General features: G+C 41.1%; 1 protein-coding gene across 1 annotated transcript in view; it reads right to left on the minus strand.

Annotated features, from left to right (window-relative positions):
• The window catches only part of CDH13 (cadherin 13), a 548,360-nt gene that overhangs the window by 156,660 nt on the left and 373,163 nt on the right, over positions 1-18,537 (minus strand). The window contains exon 7 of the mRNA XM_072117266.1: positions 12,522-12,700. Within this exon, the coding sequence (XP_071973367.1) occupies positions 12,522-12,700 (179 nt within the window). The remainder of the gene's footprint in view (positions 1-12,521; positions 12,701-18,537) is intronic.

The following is an 18,537-nucleotide window of genomic DNA, read 5'->3' on the forward strand; positions in this document are numbered from 1 at the left end:
ATAATTTTGGAACCTGGGATTGCTGCACATCTAACCAATCTAAAATTGATTAACTATTCTGGAAGTCTTTTTGAATACTACCTATTGAATACCATAGATATTATATCACTAGTCTTCTGTGGGTTTTGAGCCATCTTTAAATCTGGATCTGGAGTACAAAAACCAAAAATGCTTTTTAAACCATTGGTTGGGAATACAGCTTACCTAAAATTTTTGTGACCTTTTTTTTTGTGATATTTTAATTCTGTTTTATAAATCTTGTATCCTTATTAGAGAATGGGGAGATGCACCAAGCCAAGCCTTAATGGGCTTAAGGATAGCAAATAAGGATTAAACAATATCCCAGTTTCATCAAAGAACACTGGAATTGCCCCTGAGGTTCCCTGAGCATGGCAAGAGAAATTGGACATCCTGAGCAAAGAAGAATTGGGAGAAATTAGGGGGTTCTGGGACTCAATGGCAAGACCAGGATGTTGTAAAAGCACTATCCAACCTCCAGATGTGACATGACTTCTGCAAAAAGTAGCCACTCTCCTGGATCACTGAGTGGGACTGGAGGAACTGGGTCCAGATATCCAAATAAGGTGCCACCCAGTGTTGCACTGTCCATGTGGCAACATGAAGACTTTGCCTCGGGCAACAGCTCCCTCCTGCCAGCAGGGGGCATCAGATTTTAATTGATGCCCCCTGATGTTCACTACCTGTACATTGTGACCTAAAAAGAACTGCCCAGTACAACTATACACAGTTATATCAGCCCTGGACTGTCTCCTGCTAAAAGCATCAGCTCATGAAATGCTGAGACCTTCAACGTGTAAATGCTATGCATATGTATATGTATAACCCAAAGGAGGGGTTCGTGCCCCCTGTGTGGGCACATTACAGGGGGATCTGTGTGGGGCACATAACAGAAGGATCTATATGGGCACATGACAGGGGGATCTATATGGGCACATGACAGGGGGATCTGTGTGGGGAACATTACAGGGGGATCTATATGGGCACATGACAGGGGCATCTGTGTGGGGTACATAACAGGGGGATCTATATGGGCACATGACAGGGGGATCTGTGTGTGAGGCACATTACAGGGGGATCTGTGTGTAAGGCACATTACAGCGGGATCTATATGGGCACATGACAGGGGGATCTATATTGGCACATGACAGGGGGATCTGTATGGGGCACATTACAGGGGGATCTGTGTGTGAGGCACATTACAGTGGGATCTGTGTGGGGCACATGACAGGGGGATCTGTGTGTGGCACATGACAGGGGGATCTATATGGGCACCTTACAGGGGGATCTGTATGGGGCACATTACAGGGGTATCTGTGTATGGGGCACATTACAGGGTGATCTGTGTATGGGGCACATTACAGGGTGATCTGTGTGGGGCACATTACAGGGGGATCTATATGGGCACATGACAGGGGGATCTGTGTGGGGCACATTACAGGGGGATCTGTGTGGGGCACATTACAGGGGAACTGTGTGGGGCACATTACAGGGGGATCTGTGTGGGGCACATGACAGGGGGATCTATATGGGCACCTTACAGGGGGATCTGTGTGGAGCACATTACATGGGGATCTGTGTGGGGCACATTACAGGGGGATCTGTGTGGGGCAGTAGGAAGGGCCTAGGTTTGATCCCACATGAGTTTCCAGTGAAATGCATGTGATGGATAACGAGCGCCTGGTGTCTTGTATTTGTTTAAATGCAATCGTGTGAGCGCAACCTTAGGGTGAAGACACATGTGACGTTTTTAGGCTGTTTTGGGCCGTTTTTAGGCCGTTTTTAGTAGAGCGTTTTCCGATAGTTAAAAACGCATGCATTTTTGTCCAGTTTTCCGAACTTGCGCAATTAAAAACGGACAAAAACGCATGCATTTTTTAACGATCTGAAAACTAAAAACGGCCCAAAAATGGCCTAAAAACGCCATGTTTGTCTCCACCCTTACAGTATTTTGGGAGAGTGTTAGGGGCAGCAGCAGGATAACACTGTCAGGGTGCAGTCACACGTTGCAGTTACAACTGCATCACAATCAGTTTTGAGGTGGTTTTAGATGCAGTTTTGTTAATTTAACAAGTGAAAGACATGAACTGGTGAAATTGAGTTTGAAGGTTAAACCTGTTCCACAAATGTCTCTCTCTTGTTAAATAACAAAATAAAATAACAAAACTGCACCTAAAACCACCTCAAAACTGATTACGATGCATTTGAAACTGCAACATGTGAACGCAGAACCAAGATTTCGGGACAATGAAGGACATAAGATGTCTGTGTGGTGAACTCCACAGAAAGGAGACGTGATGATGCCGGGTCTAAGGCTACATTCACACACATGTATGGGGACGTATATACGGCCAACGTATATACGGCCGATATACATCCCCCATATACTCCTATGGGCTCACGGCCCTGTGCGGGAGCGGTATGGTGCCGCACACGTGCGGCACCGTACCGCTCCGTAGCACGGGAAAAGATAGGACATGGGACATGATACGGCGCCGTGCGCTGTATCTCCCTATGGAGAGGGGCGGGGGTGAGCAGTGCTCATCCCCTGCTCCTCTCCGCAGCACCGATGTATGCCCGCCATACTACGGTACGGCGGGCATACATCGTGTAAATGTAGCCTAAGGGTGGTTGCACATGTGGCGTTTTAAAACCGTTTTTAGAAAACACATCCATATTTGTTCGTTTTTAATTAAGATAATTGGGAAAACCGGACAAAAACGCATGCATTTTTTAATGGACTGCAAACTCATGACTAAAAACGGACTAACAGCGGGTTCAAAATGTCACGTGTGCCACCACCCTAATAGTGAAGTGGACATGTCACCAGCAGTCACTGGATGTAAGTCAGGATTTCTCCTGTGTTTCTGTAGCTGTATACACCCTCAATAAAGTTGTTATTGGCACAACCACATGTGAGGGGGTTATGTACAGGAGGGGGCATTACTGAAAGTCTCATACACATGCATTGGGGCCCGTGCCTCGGATCTTTTACCACGCTAGGAACGCCCCTGACCCAAAGGGAAATGGGCAGCTGTGTCTCTGTGTGCATATATATATAAATATATACATTGCTCAAATAAAACAAAATAAAAGGAGCACTCAAATGACACATCCTAGATCTGAATGAATGAAATATTCTCATTGAATACTTTGTTCTGTAAAAACTTGAATGTGTTTACAACAAATCAGAAAAAAATCATCAATGGAAATCCAATTTAGTCACCCACAAAAACACAATACAGGCTGATCCAACTTTTATATAATGTCCTTGAATAAGACAAAATGATTCTCAGCATTGTGTGTGGCCTCCACATGCCTGTATGACCTCCTTACAATTCCTTGCCAACCTAAACAAGTGGCTCTGGTAGTGCGGCTCATCGAGGATGGCATATCAATGCGAGCTGTGGACGGAAGGTTTGCTGTGTCTGTCAGCAGGGTGTCCAAAGTCTGGAGGCAAGACCAGCAGACAGGCCAGTACACCAGGAGATGTGGAAGGGGCCGTAGAAGGGCAACAACCCAGAAGCAGGACTGCTACCCCCGCCTTTGTGCACGGAGGAACAGGAGGAGCACTGCCAGAATGACCTCCAACATGCCACAAATGTGCATGAGGGCCCAACGTCCACAGATGTGGCTTGTGCAATTGGCAAATTCGCCACTGGCATCCTATGCTCTTCACAGATGAAAGCAGGTTCACACTGAGCACATGTGACAGACATGATAAAGACTGAAAATGACATTGAGAGTGATCTGCTGCCTACAACATCCTTCAGCATGACAAGTGAGTCAGTAATAGTGCAGGGTGGCATTTCTTTGGAGCATGAATTATGCTAGTCATTTGTATTTTGTAAAAAGAGAAAAATAAAAACAAACATAAACTACTTGCAACAATGTAACATTTAATTAAGCTGTATACCAGGCACAACCACAATATGGAAACGGTAATTTAATCAAGTTGGGAATGTACAATACTGAATGCAATCCTAATGAGATACATTTTAAGAAGTGTGAGTGGGAGGAAGAAGTACAAAACTAGGGATCCCATCGGGAGCATTTAAATGGAAGTACAGCCCTTATTGACCACATGCAGACTCTATATAACACTAATGTATGATTGGAAAAACAGTAGTAAAGATTACAAATCAGGAAATGTTGCAATTATCCTTCCCTATACGCATTTACTGCTGTGGACAGGGTAGAAAATATAATACAGTTAAGTATTTCTTAAAATGTAAATTTGATGTTCAATAAAGTAACTTCTAGAATAATGGATAGCACAGCTTAAGCCGAGAGTATTTCCTGCTCTAAAGGGATATATGAACATCATAGAATGGGCAAGTCCATGCAATAGTTGCAACTGGTTAAATTTTAAAAAGTGGTGCCGTACAAAGACAATTCCTTTCCAAATACATATTAGGTAATTTGAGCATTATAGATGGCAGAGAACATCCAGCAAATAACTACTCTAATAGATAACCACTATTATGAAAGACCATCACGAGGCCACCGTAGTGGCCATATATGGTGGGCACATCTTCCCTTCGGCTAACAGGTGAGACAATCCATAGGGTTTCACAAATAATAAGCTAATTTCTTGAGTTCTAGTTTAAAAAAGTGTCCAGGTTATTTGTCCATGTGGTTTGGTCTTCTTGACTTTATTGGCAATGAATGGTGTCAAGTGATGTAATCCAGGTACATAAAATAAAAAAAATCTTAGATCTAACCCTGACAATCCATTTAACAAGAATAATTCTATGCATTATACAAAATAATGTATACTTTTTTCAACTAAAACAATAAAAACGGTAGCCTAAGGGAAGTGTTGCAAACAAACAATAAGAAAACCATCAATAATACATTGAAATGAATACATATTTAACTAATCCATTAGATTTCCATTATTATTGTATATACAAGATAAGTCTGAAGCAATTCAGAAAAAATATTTGGATTTGTTTCAGTTCCTAAAAAACACCAGATTTATACTGAATCTACAAAAGTATGAATACTTCTTCTCTACTCACAGAACATCACTATTAGGGTGTTGGCCATTTCATAAATTAAGTTACATATAATGTATTGATCTACCCAATGGAAATCATTAGACTGCCTGTACCCTGTTTCCCTGTAAATAAGACAGTGGGGCAGATTTACTTACCCGGTCCAGTCACGATCCAGCGGCGCTTTCTCTGCGCTGGATTCGGGTCCGGCCAGGATTTATTAAGGCAGGAATACACCAAGCCGGGCTGGGTGAAGGTAAGTGCTAGCTCCGCGACACATTTTTTTTTAAATGCGGCGGTTTTTCCAAATCCGTAAGGTTTTTTGTTCGGCCACACCCCCGATTTCCGTCGCGTGCATGCCAGCGTCGATGCTCCAAAATCTGATCGCGTGCGCCAAAATCCCGGGGAAATCGGCGCAAATCGGAAATATTCGGGTAACACGTCGTGAAAACGCGAATCGGGCCCTTAGTAAATGACCCCCAGTGTCTTATATTAATTTTTGCATAAAAAATAATTCACATTTATTGTTGAAAAAAAAAATCAACTTCTATAACATCCTTATAACTCTCCAAACTTATTTCATGCAGAATTTCTTGTGACTCCATTTCTTTTGGATTCATTGGCCCCAATCTCTCATGTTTAGCAACAGCACTTTCCTTAATTGATCCCCTTAATTGATCAGCACTTCATGTCCAGGTAGCTGCTTGTATCACATCGGCAGTGCAACAGTCAGAGATTTTATCCCATGATTTGTTTCCCCATGTCACAACCATTTGCAGCATCTAAATGATCTACCAATACTAATGTATGGCGCGGGGGGAGCTGCAGCAATGGCTGCCGCTAGGTCTTATTTTCAGGTGAGGCCTTATATTTCTAAGCTTGAACAAAATTGTACTAGGTCTTATTTTCGGGGGATGTCTTATTTTAGGGGAAACAGAGTATATGCTACCTTGAGTTTTTACAGTGACTAGTTTTAGTTTCCTTAATAGAAAGTTTATTATGCAGCATATATCAAGATGTCTCAGGATACAAAAAATTGCAAGAAGCAATGTGTAGTTAGATACATATTCGGAAAAAAGAAGTATTCTGCCAGAATCTCATGTAAAAATTTAATCAATAGACCTACTTTGTTTAGAAACAGATAGGCCTTAGAGGACTATATTTTAAAAGTAAGATGTTTGGAAAGTCCCGGAAGGCATAATATATTCTGAAAAAGTGCAACATACTGAAAAAAGTTAATAAGTTGTTGAATCTCCCTATCAGGATTTACTCCTAGTGTCAATACTAGGGTTAACCTATTAATCATTTGCCTTTTATAGCACTGGGAATAAATTGCTTTCAGTCCGTGTAACAGGTGCAAATGTCTCACTTCCTTACAATAATAATTATCCAGACATTAATGAATATGTTATATTCAGCTGCTAACATCCAATTATTTCAATTCCAATAGTATAAAACCAGGTGCTGATTAGGAGGATAAAATGGTCAATGGCCACCTTCTGTGAAACTAAAAAAAGAAGCAGGTAAAACACATTGGGGGAGATTTAAGTGTCGGTGAACTGGAAAATGTATCTGGAGTAGTTTAGAACTTAAATCGCACTTTATATAAGCTATCAGCTATTCCAGTCTAGTTCAGTACTGAATTTTCTGATGCACAGACCGCATTGTCTGGTGTCGCTGCTTTTCTCCTGAGCTCACCACCTTTTTGGACAAGTCGGAAAACTGCCTAAAATGGTCTAAAACGCTAGGTAATAATGACTCCAGAATTCTGGTGTTCACATATTGATAAATCTCCCCCATATTCAGTGTTCATCATCATGCTAGTTTATTTAGTAGAGCCAACGCTATAGACATCTCTAGGTTCATCATGAAGCTAAATTCTTCCTGATTAACAACCATGAGAGTCATTTGAGAAGAGACAACAGTAAAGACATCTCTAGGTTCAACAAGCAGGTCTATTAGAGCTAGTTAATAAAATTGTTGAGTGGACACAAAGTCAGTGACGAACTTTACAGGTTTGTGTCCCCGGACAAAAACTCAGACATTAGTCAGATTAGTTTTAACTAACTGGATTTCATGAAGTTCTACAAAAACTATTGAAATGTAAGTGTTTTGTCTGGAATGTAAAATGTATGAATATTGTAAATCTGAGATAACAGACTGATATACAACTTCCAAGGGTTGTTATATATTTATATAGACCATGTAAGGGATTGTTATAGCAGCTATAAATTGAAAAATATGAAATCATTTTCAGATCCTATTTTCCCAGGCGCTCTGGTGGACTTTATGATTTGATTATATAATGCTTCCTGAATTAGTCATTGTCCAATGTCTGAAAGAAGCCGCAAGCTCATCTGTACAACAAGCCATTACAGTCATGATGCATTACCCTAGCAGTCAACCACTTATTAATTGAATAAGAATATGTCTGCTATTATGGTCAGTCTCCAGCTATAATAGGACAGCTGGAAAATAATGAATTGGTTTACATGCAAACAGAGATAAAGTTCAGACTGATGGCTGCAAAGAATCAACTCCAAGTCCATTTCAAAATGAACTAGGAAGACTGTATGTTGATGGCTACCATGCAATAGAAATGACACAACAAAGCTCTGTAATTGGGATGGTAAAAACTTAGTTTAAGGTCTCATTTACACAGCCTGGCCACATAGGATGCACGGCCATATGTACGGGGAAAGATAGAACATGAAACCTACCCGGTGTCTACTGCCGTCTATTGTGACGTATATGCAACCGCAATCTTGCGATGGTTTGCTAAAGCCAACTGAATTCAGAATAATCACATTTTCAGATTGCAGCTCTTCTCAACTAGTAGGTAAAATTCTTTCTTAAAAGAATCTGCCCCTATTACTATAGTACAGTGATATTATTTATCTTACCCTTGCTATTGTTTTAATACCTAGTATTACATATTATTTGTGTCAACAATAAAAATGAAGTTTTATGCTTTGCAACTTTCCCACTCTCAATCCCCTTATCTTAAAAGCTACTACATCAATGGTTCACACCATTTAGCACAGATGGCCAGTATATTATAATAGTATAATCCACATAATGAAATAATCTGCAACAATCTGTATATCTCCAAAGACAGATACTAAATACAGTGATATTTAAAATATCTAGCCTTGAGTTTTTAACTGCCTGGATGACAGTGTAAGCATAAATAGGGTGGGACACTGAATCATTTAGTATAGCTCCAGCACCCCCAAGGACGCCAGTGTATGTAAAAAGATGTTGGGTTGGCTGTTATGTGTCACAATATTGTAACAATTAGTACTAATTGTCTAGCGTAGCGTAGAAGTCTAAGAGGATGATGAGGGGAGGAATAAGCCATAGGACGGCAGCCATGTTGGGAATACATACAAAGGGCAAACGTCTCATAAGGGCATCTAGATAAATAGTAGTAAAAGATAAAATAGGGGAGATTTATCAGGGCTTGAATGCCAGTTTTCTGGTGTCCAAGCCCTGAAATAATTGCAATGGCTTGCAAACTGGCAAGCATCGCCATATTATTTCCCCCTTTGCGCTACCACCATGACAAGTGGCCATGGAGGAGTGTAAAAGGAGGTGTGGTCAATAGCGGGATGGGTTGGCACAAACATTTCTGCTCCTGGCCTGTGCACTCACTACTGTAAGAGACTGTTCAGGCCTAACTGGTCAGAGGTAATAGCAAATTGCCTGGCCTAGAATAGTATGCCAGCGTAGATGCCCTGCTGAATACATGAAATGGTTGAAAAGCTTCCTGATGTATCCAGAAGTGCCAGTTTTACGGTGGTAAAATGGCAGATAGACTCCCAATAAATGTTATGACATGACTGCAGGGTAGACACAATCTCTGTTTTTGCGCAACTTTCCTGTAGCCACATAACATATTGCTGACACGCGTAGCCATTTTCACTGACACGCTGTTGCCTGAGAGTTAAGTTTCATCCTACATGACCAGGTGCAGTAGCCGGGAGGCTGAGAGATTGCACTGAGCTTCCAGCATTCCCCCCCCTCCTCCTCCTCCCCGGGCCGACCTCTCCCCATGTGTGAGCTGTGCCTAGTGTCTCCAGTCAGAACAGGTATCAGCATGGGGCACAGCAGGAGAGGTGACCCGGCCATACACCCAGGAGGCTCCTCTGCAGCTCCTGATAGTTGTGGTGGGGGGAGGATGGCAGCACAGTCAGAGGTCACATCGCTGCTGCCTTGTGTGATATCCCAGCAGCTGCCTCCTCTACACTGTCCATCTCCACAGCAGGGGCAAGGGAGGACAACAACTCTTATCATATAGTAAGTAAGGTCAGTGCACTGTATGATAGAAGACAGTCATCAGTGCTCCTCACACCTTCATGCCAAGAGGGCATAAGGGAGATGCAGACAGCGGCGCCTGCGCCCTCGCTATAACCTGTGAACTTTCATGACTGAAAGTTCACAGGTTACTAAGCATTTCCACACCTGTCTGATTGTAACCGATCTATTACAATGTGTGATTTGCACATAGTAATAGATGATTGGGAAAATCCCCATATACTGCCATACTGTAGAATGGCAGTACATGGTAGGATCAATCAGACAACCTACAGTTAAAGTACCCTAGAAGTTAAATAGTATACATATTTATTATTTAAACTATAAATATGACAAAATTATGTTTTTTTTTGGTCAAGGTGACACACCACCCGAGTTATGCTCGGTTTTTTGGCGAATTTTGACATACCAAGCTCAAAAGGTTGCCCATCACTGGTATAGTCTGTAACTAAGTCTTTCCAGAACTAAGGCCCCTCTTATGTCATAGAAAGTACATTTAAACCTTAAATGACTAGGGTTATGTTCACACTGCTACTCAGGGCTCTGTACAGAGAGCCGTCTTCAGCAGATCTGTCACCGTATATACTGATGAAAACACCACTAGAACTCAGACAGACTCCATTTGTTTCTTTTATTTCACAAAACTGGCACAGCATTAGATATAAAAGCTACTAGGCAGATGTGAACTAAGACTTAGAAATTCCAGGTGCTCGCTGTCACTGACGCCAATAGTCAGAATAATTCTGTAGACTCCAACAGAGGTCCTAACAATAAAAACCTGCAAGCAACGAAATGAGTCACTGCGCTCCTTGCAGTGTCTGCCATTCCTGTAAATATGAATATTTCAAAGTTAAAACGCATGTATAAAACGCGAGATCGCTCACTGTAAAGATTAATATCTTTTCATTAAAAAAGGAAAAGGCGCAGAGGTTTTAACATTTGCATATAGATGGAGTAAAGTAATAAGTGTATTGACTGCTTAAAGATGCTTATTACAACACAAAAAAGAAAAATGAAACAGAACTGAAGTTCTTATTCCATCCATCCGTCAGGATAGAGAACTGAAACAATCCGGATGTCTGTATTTCATTTTAGTCGCATGCTGGGATGGAAAGTTTTATCTACAAAGAACAATATAGTTCTGGGGTGGAAAGTGAATTTCCGCTGCAAGTTGCTCTGGGAAAGTCCTGAAGCTTTGTTATCTGCTCAGTACGTCGGTAGGTTGGTGTTTAACATAAGAACGTGTTGCTTAGGTCTAATTAGTAAGGACAACAGGTCGCCCCCTTCAGGACAGCTTCATAGAGCCAGCGGAGAGTCTGCTATTTACATAAATGTTCATTTACTTTCAGTAGATGCTTATCAGTCCTTCGCTCCCCAGGATAGGCTGTCGGGCGGGCAGACATTATTCTGCATTTATATGCGGATTTACACTGTACGTGGCTCGGTGATATAATTATAACTGAGGGGTAAGTTGTTGCTTTATCAGCCAAGCAGATGGCACTGCTGTTTTAAAGAAGCATTAATACTACATATTTAAAGACCAATCTCAGCCAAAATGATTTTCTAGTAAGATGCAAATACACAAATCTGTTGCCTATAGTATTTATATTATTCGTTACCTTTATCACATACTGTTTTTGGTCTCCAGGCCCTTTGTCGATGCTCTGCAGACCATAAGCCACTAAATGGGTGTGATCTGCAGACCCTTTGCCAAAATGTTAATTGTTCCAAGACCTTTTGGCAATTAAGGTATAAATTGTTTGCCAAGAAGACTTGAGAACATGGGAGCGCTTAACCCTTGCCCGTACAGTAAGCATTTGTGGGCACTTAAGCATTCGCCCATTATGATTTGTCTAGTAAGTATGCAGGTTATGTGTTCACATAACACTTAGGGGTTTTGAAGACCCTAACTCTTTGAACTGATTAATTTGTAGATATTGGGACAGATTTATCAAGCTGTCTAAAAGTCAGAATATTTCTAGTTGCCCATGGCTACCAATCAAAGCTCAGCTTTCGTTTTACCAGTGCTCATGAATATTTTAAAGGGAAGCTATGATTGGTTGCCATGGGCAACTAGAAATATTCTGACTTTTAGACAGCTTGATAAATCTGTCCCAATATCTACAAATTAATCAGTTCAAAGAGTTAGGGTCTTCTGACTTTCAGACAGCTTGATTAATCTGCCCCATTGTATGCTTTGTCCCTGTCAGTTTTGGTGTTCTACAATAATTCCCATTACTCAAAAACTAGGTTGATACCAAGCCTATATTGATTCTACACCCGTTTTTCTATCGCAAACAATTCTGTCTATACCGTAAATGTAACAGCTTATTAGTACCAGACAAATATTTGGCATCAGGCCCAATGCTGTGACAGATGAATATTCATATATACCTGTGCGTCGCTGATGCTTTGTCTAAAACTTTCAATAAAAATTAGTAATGCACGACTATCATCTGCTCCTCAGAACAACAGAGCATAAAATAATGTGTTACCAAATGTTTCTTCTCCTATCTGCTCTCTAAGGAAATGCATGCAAAATAAGCAGAAGAAGACTGCAGTGGCTGGGGAACAATGAAAAGAGGATCCGATTTTCTATAACTATAAAAGTTCACTCACTAGGAAAGTAAAGGAGTTGTCCAGCATCCTCCCATATGTTATGTTTGGAATTGCAGTATTGATGTGAAGGACTGCTGAGTTCCAATACCAGAAAATCCTTCTGGACAGATGTGGAACTGTTTCTGGAAAAAAAATCTCTAATCTCCCAACTTCCATTAAAGCATTAAAGTCCAAGTACATTAACCCATAGGGTAAAAGATGTTCTGCCTCTATGACAAGTACTAAACTGAAGAGTACTCATGCCTACAGTATATTTAAGGCTGATGAATAGCCCACAGGATGTACAACTACAGTCAGTAGTCTTGAAAAACCAATCCTGACAGTGATTTATGATATGAAGTTTAAGTCAATCGGATCCATTTTACCATTTGACTGATTTCATTTGCAGATGCCAGTAGGTGCTGTTTTACAAATTCATTGTAATGTAAATCTTAATTAATGCAATTACAACATCAATCTCGCACACTGAATACATTATGATAGGAATGCCATATTTTTGCTTCTCTCATACGTAAAACAAATTGTAGACAATAGATTTTGTAAAAAGTCAATAAACATGTCACTCACTTCACGATCTAGAAGAGCTGGAGACACCACTGTGACAATGTCGCCCTTTTCCGGGTCTATGTAGAACATGTTTGGTGATGGTTTATCGGGTGTCTGCTTGAGAATGTTGTAGCGAAGGACGGCATTATCTGTTGTGGGGTCATCTGCATCAAATGCCAGCATGTTCATTACAATGGTCCCTGAAAACATTAACAAAAAAAATCATTGAAAATGATCATTTTATAAATTAAACAATAAATCTTACCCTTAGAGAACAGTCCTAAATACATTCTATATGAAGTCTAAGCATGTCATGAACTGGAGAAGGCTTCATCTTGAGACAAGGCTACCTCTTTAAAGGAAATCTACCACTGGAATGAAGGATTTTAAACCAAGCAGCACACTTACCTGCTGGTGTGTACCCTGTCTGGCAGGATCCATTCTTCTTTTAGCTTCTAAATCCCTTTTTTAGTAAAAACAAAAGCACACAAAGCTAAAAGAAGAGTGGGAGCTGCCAGAAGCACACACGCCAGCATGTAAGTTTGCTTGGTAGATGTCCTTTAAAGCTTGTTCCATCTAGGGGATGGGGCCTGTTTTTTACAAGTTTTCATGCATCTTTATTAACGAAATATTAACAGCCGGAGGCACTCAGGCTGATGGAGCCAAGCGCCTCTTGGTTTCCCTGGCTTTTAATTTATTCATACCTCCCCACTGCAAGCCTCCTCCTACTGCTGGTCAGGGAACTAGGAGACAGCCCAAGCCCCGCTCTCTCCCCCCCCCCCCTGGGTCTGACATCACTGTCCGGATCCTAATTCCCTGACCAGGAGCAGGATGATACATGGTACAGGGGTGTGCATAAATTAAAAGGTGGAGAAGCCGAGAGGCGCTGTTTAACAAAGTTAATATTTCATTATTAATGATGACAGAAAACTGTCCCCCCTCCGCTAGATATTTTCTATTCCTATTAAGGAAATACAAAGTGAAGGGCCCATACTCTCCTGAAGGAATAGTAAACTCTCAAATATTCAAAGACCATCGCCCAATCAATAAGTTGCACTTTCCCATTTTGGTTTTATAGCAGATTGATTTAATAAACTATAGGAATTTAGTACACGACTGAAAGTAAGTATCTTCTAATTAATCTTTTCTGGTAGAATAGGAAAAAAAGTAATTGTTGGCCCCTACTTTATGGGGACACAACCCTAGGGTTAAAGCAGTTGTTGAGTGAATGAAATTTGACTCTTTTTTCACAAAAGGGAGATGATCATCAAGGAGACTCCTTGTATTAGCTCGAATTTTGAGCCAATTTGAATTTCTTGAAAACACAGAAAAAATCCAGCAGGTAACAAGTACCTCTGATCCCGGCTCTCACCACAAATTCTGGACGACACCTCCTTCACTGCAGTGCAAGGACTGGTTCGGAGACCGGCCAAATGCATGTAGAACCATAGAGCAAACAGCCACAAGTCCAGCGTAATGCAATAAAAATAGTGGTAAAATAGCCGAAACCCTTCGGTTTGTGACGCTAGCTGTATGTTCCTGACATTGGTTTTACCCTTTGAAAAATAAAAGAAGCTTTTGTACCACCAGTCGCATTGTGCTGGACTCGTGGCTGTTTGCTCTATGGTTCTACAATTTAGATTGCTGGCGGATTGGATCTGTGAGATACCATGGCAGTGCATTATTTTTGATTGAGCTCTCATAAACTCATTAACCTTCTAGTTTTGAGAAAAGCAAATTGAGAGAAGCAAATTTCTTCTCTGAATAGTATCTACTCTAAGGGGGTTATTTATCATTGGTTTTGTAGTATTGGTTTTGAAGATTGTTGTTTGAGGTTTTTCGTGACTTTTCATTGCACAGGGTTATTTTTGCCACTTCACCTTACTTACGTAAACATAGAACTGCAGAACTGCTAGTGCAATGCTGTGCAAAGCCACATAGCCACTTTACGTAAAGGCCCCCCGTGCAAATCATGTGAGGAAACTCACATAAAATAACTTTTACAAGTTCATTTCAAAATTGCTAGGTACAATATGACTAATGCACAGCATTTGAATTGCAATTGATATTTTTTGGTATAAAAAAACATGTTTTTTTTCCAAATTTCAAACAAAGATATGGAAAACACTCAAAAGCATGTCCATCTAGAGTAACCTAGCTGCAGCTACATTTTTTTCTAACTTTTTTTTTTTCAATTTCATTGGTCCTTCAAACAATTTTCACATGTTATCTTTTCTGAAGAATGTTCTTTACCGACATTTCCTGCTCAGTTGGTACAGTATTGTTACGTTTTCCTCTCTACATTTCTTGGACAAATGAAACAAATTTGCAGCCAGATCTTGTTGCAGTGAGCTCTGCAGATTTTTGTGGCATATAACCTTTAAAAAAAGCATCAGAAAAGCGAGTGTACGAGCTTGGCGGCGAGTGTGCATTGATCCGAAGTGTGTGCAGTGTCTTAAGTGTGACTTAGGTTTAAGGGAAGGAGTACTTTTTGGATCCAGCAACAAATAGATAAGTGCATCTACATTTTTATTTCCTGATATTCATTGTGTGAGTTTTATTGCAACCAAGTAGATCTGAAGGTATTTTACTTGCATAATCTGTATATTGTGTGGGGGGTGTAGGGAGGCATTCACCTTGCTTATCTAGACAGTATAGTCACAGGTGCTGCCTAATTAATAGTGGGGTGTGGCTATCTAATTAGCAGCCTTTATATACTTCTGTGGTCAGTTTGTTTGGTGGTTTGCAGCCAGATCTTGTTGCAGTGAGCTCTGCAGATTTTTGTGACATATAACCTTTAAAAAAAGCATCAGAAAAGCGAGTGTGTGAGCTTGGCGGCGAGTGTGCATTGATCCGAAGTGTGTGCAGTGTCTTAAGTGTGACTTAGGTTTAAGGGAAGGAGTACTTTTTGGATCCAGCAACAAATAGATAAGTGCATTTACATTTTTATTTCCTGATATTCATTGTGTGATTTTTATTGCAACCAAGTAGATCTGAAGGTATTTTACTTGCATAATCTGTATATTGTGTGGGGGGTAGAGGGAGGCATTCACCTTGCTTATCTAGACAGTATAGTCACAGGTGCTGCCTAGTTAATAGTGGGGTGTGGCTATCTAATTAGCAGCCTTTATATACTTCTGTGGTCAGTTTGTTTGGTGGTTTGCAGCCAGATCTTGTTGCAGTGAGCTCTGCAGATTTTTGTGACATATAACCTTTAAAAAAAGCATCAGAAAAGCGAGTGTGTGAGCTTGGCGGCGAGTGTGCATTGATCCGAACTGTGTGCAGTGTCTTAAGTGTGACTTAGGTTTAAGGGACTTAAGTTTGAGGGGCTTTAGCAGGTAACTGCTGTATTTTGTGTTACTTTGACTGTAAATTCTTCTTTCTGTGCATATTTCTATTGTAATCCCCATTAGAACAATGGACTCCATAAGTGGCATTGCTACACAGTGTACATCCTGTGCCATGTATGCTTTCCTTGAACAGCCGTTCGAGGGGGAATACTGCTGTGTGGGGTGTGTGAAAATTGCTCACCTGGAAGCCCAGATTCTGGATCTAAATGAGCAAGTTTCAAGGCTGCGGGCAATTGATAATATGGAACAAAGTTTGCTGCTCCTGGAGCACAAACTCTCTGGGGAAGATGGGTGTGGGGAGGGAAGTATGGAGGTGCAGAGTGAGGGGGCAGCTAGTTGGGTAACATGTAGAAGGCGGGGTAGAGGGAAGAGTTGCAGGGAGTCTAGTCCTGATTTGGTGCACCCCAATAAGTTTGCCAGGCTGGCGGATGAGGGGGATATCAGCTCTGGGGTAGCAATGCTGCAGAAAGACGTGGCCGCTAGCAACCAGGGGACTGTCTGCTCCAGTAAGAAGGTTAATGGGAGCACAGGCAAGGTCAGACAGGTGCTGGTAGTGGGAGATTCGATTATTAGGGGAACACACAGGGCAATCTATCACAAAGACCGTGCATACCGAACAGTGTGTTGTTTGCCGGGTGCTCGGGTTCGGCATGTTGCGGATCGGGTTGACGGATTACTGGGAGGGGCTGGTGAGGAACCAGCAGTCATGGTCCACATTGGCACTAATGACAAAGTAAGAGGTAGGTGGAAGGTCCTTAAAAATGATTTCAGAGATTTAGGCCATAAGCTCAGGGCAAGGACCTCAAAGGTAATTTTCTCCGAAATACTGCCTGTACCACGTGCCACAACAGAAAGGCAGCGGGAGATCAAGGAGGTAAATAAATGGCGCAAAAGTTGGTGTAGGAAGGAGGGTTTTGGGTTCATGGAGAACTGGACTGACTTTTCTGTCAGCTACAGGCTCTACAGTAGGTATGGGCTGCACCTCAATGGGGAGGGGGCCGCTGTTTTAGGGGATAAAATGGCTAGAAGGTTGGAGGAGTGTGTAAACTAGAGACCTGGGGGGAGGGCAACTACACTTGTGCAGGGCAAATAGACAGTGTACATAGAGAGCTGGGAAGAGTCAGAGTCCATGGGGGAGGAAGGAGGGCTGGAATGAGATTGGGGTATAAGGACAAAAGATATACAGACAGGGAAAACCATATAAAGTGTATGTACACAAATGCCAGAAGCCTCACAAACAAAATGGAGGAACTGGAACTCTTGATGTTGGAGCGGAAATATGATATAGTGGGTATCAGCGAGACATGGCTGGACAGTAGCTATGACTGGGCTGTTACTATGTGGTTATAGTCTTTTTAGAAAGGATCGTATAAATAAAAAAGGGGGAGGGGTTTGTTTATATATCTGAATTCTTGCCTCAAGCCCGTCCTGCGAGATGACATCAGTAACGCAAATGTGGAGTCCCTATGGGTGGAGATAAGAGGAGGGAAAAAGAATAATAAAATATTACTAGGGGTTTGTTATAAGGCTCCAAATATAATGGAGGCAGCAGAGGAAATGAGAGCAAGGTGAAGTACTTATCATGGGGGACTTCATGAATATATGAATACTTCTAACACACAGATTTCTATTACAAATACATAGACAATGCTCACTTATATAGTTGATGGACTGATCAGGGATAATTCCTATTCTACAGGAATTCGGCAGGATGTTACAAAAGAATTGTTTATACAGAATACCCCCTTAAATGTACTCAGGCTGAAAAAGGAGAATCTCTTCTTTCAAATGAATCTTTAATTGTGTTTCTAGGCGCCATGGATCCAAAAATATTCAGGTTTAAAGTGAGAATATCAGATGCCATTTTTATATATAGAAATCACTCCCGACGGCAGTTTAACAGTTAATATCTCCGTTTTCCTGACACTTAGAAACACAAATTTAGATTTATATAAAAGAGGAGACTCTTTTCTTTCATACGAAAAAAGAAAATAGGTTCTATGTGTCACAGAGCCAAAGATACAGCCCCCTGAAGTGATGCTCCCCTCCAGATTCTTAGCCATCAGGCTACAGAGAGAATTTGCTGCACACAGGAGCTGCTGCACCTCACAGATAATGCAAATATTCACTTTATATGTTACTACATTTTGAGGAGGAATAATATCAACTAATATTCATGTTTTTAACCCTTCTTTTTGCAGAACTATCTAAAAACACAATTTCTCTCTTATTGCCTTTTTTTTCGTGATAGTTTTTTTGGTGAAAATTGACTGATACGATGAACATACGATCCTCCTCGCCTAATGTCGCTATTATATATTAACACCGCGACCCAGAACATGTCCATAACTCTATATGTAACACCAAAAACACATGTTCTGGAATAAAGTTTTTATTTCACACCGTCCTCCATTACTTACACCTATGTTATAAGTTCTCACTCTCATTCTTAGGAAACGCGGAGGGTTCTGTTATTGTGCGGATAATACATTGGCGCACATCTAAACATGACTTTTGTTATCTCATTAGAGGGTTTATGGATATATAGTTGTTATTTGGGTTACCATTGTGTAAGGAGCATGCAATGATAGATCTGTGTGAAGCTCAGTGCAATCTTCTGCAAAAATTGTTTGGTGTCCCCTGTGAATTTAACGTTCCCTTTGCTGCATATTTTGGTGAATATACAC

This window comes from Engystomops pustulosus, chromosome 7 (assembly GCF_040894005.1).
Source record: "Engystomops pustulosus chromosome 7, aEngPut4.maternal, whole genome shotgun sequence".
In the NCBI taxonomy this organism is placed as follows: domain Eukaryota; kingdom Metazoa; phylum Chordata; class Amphibia; order Anura; family Leptodactylidae; genus Engystomops; species Engystomops pustulosus.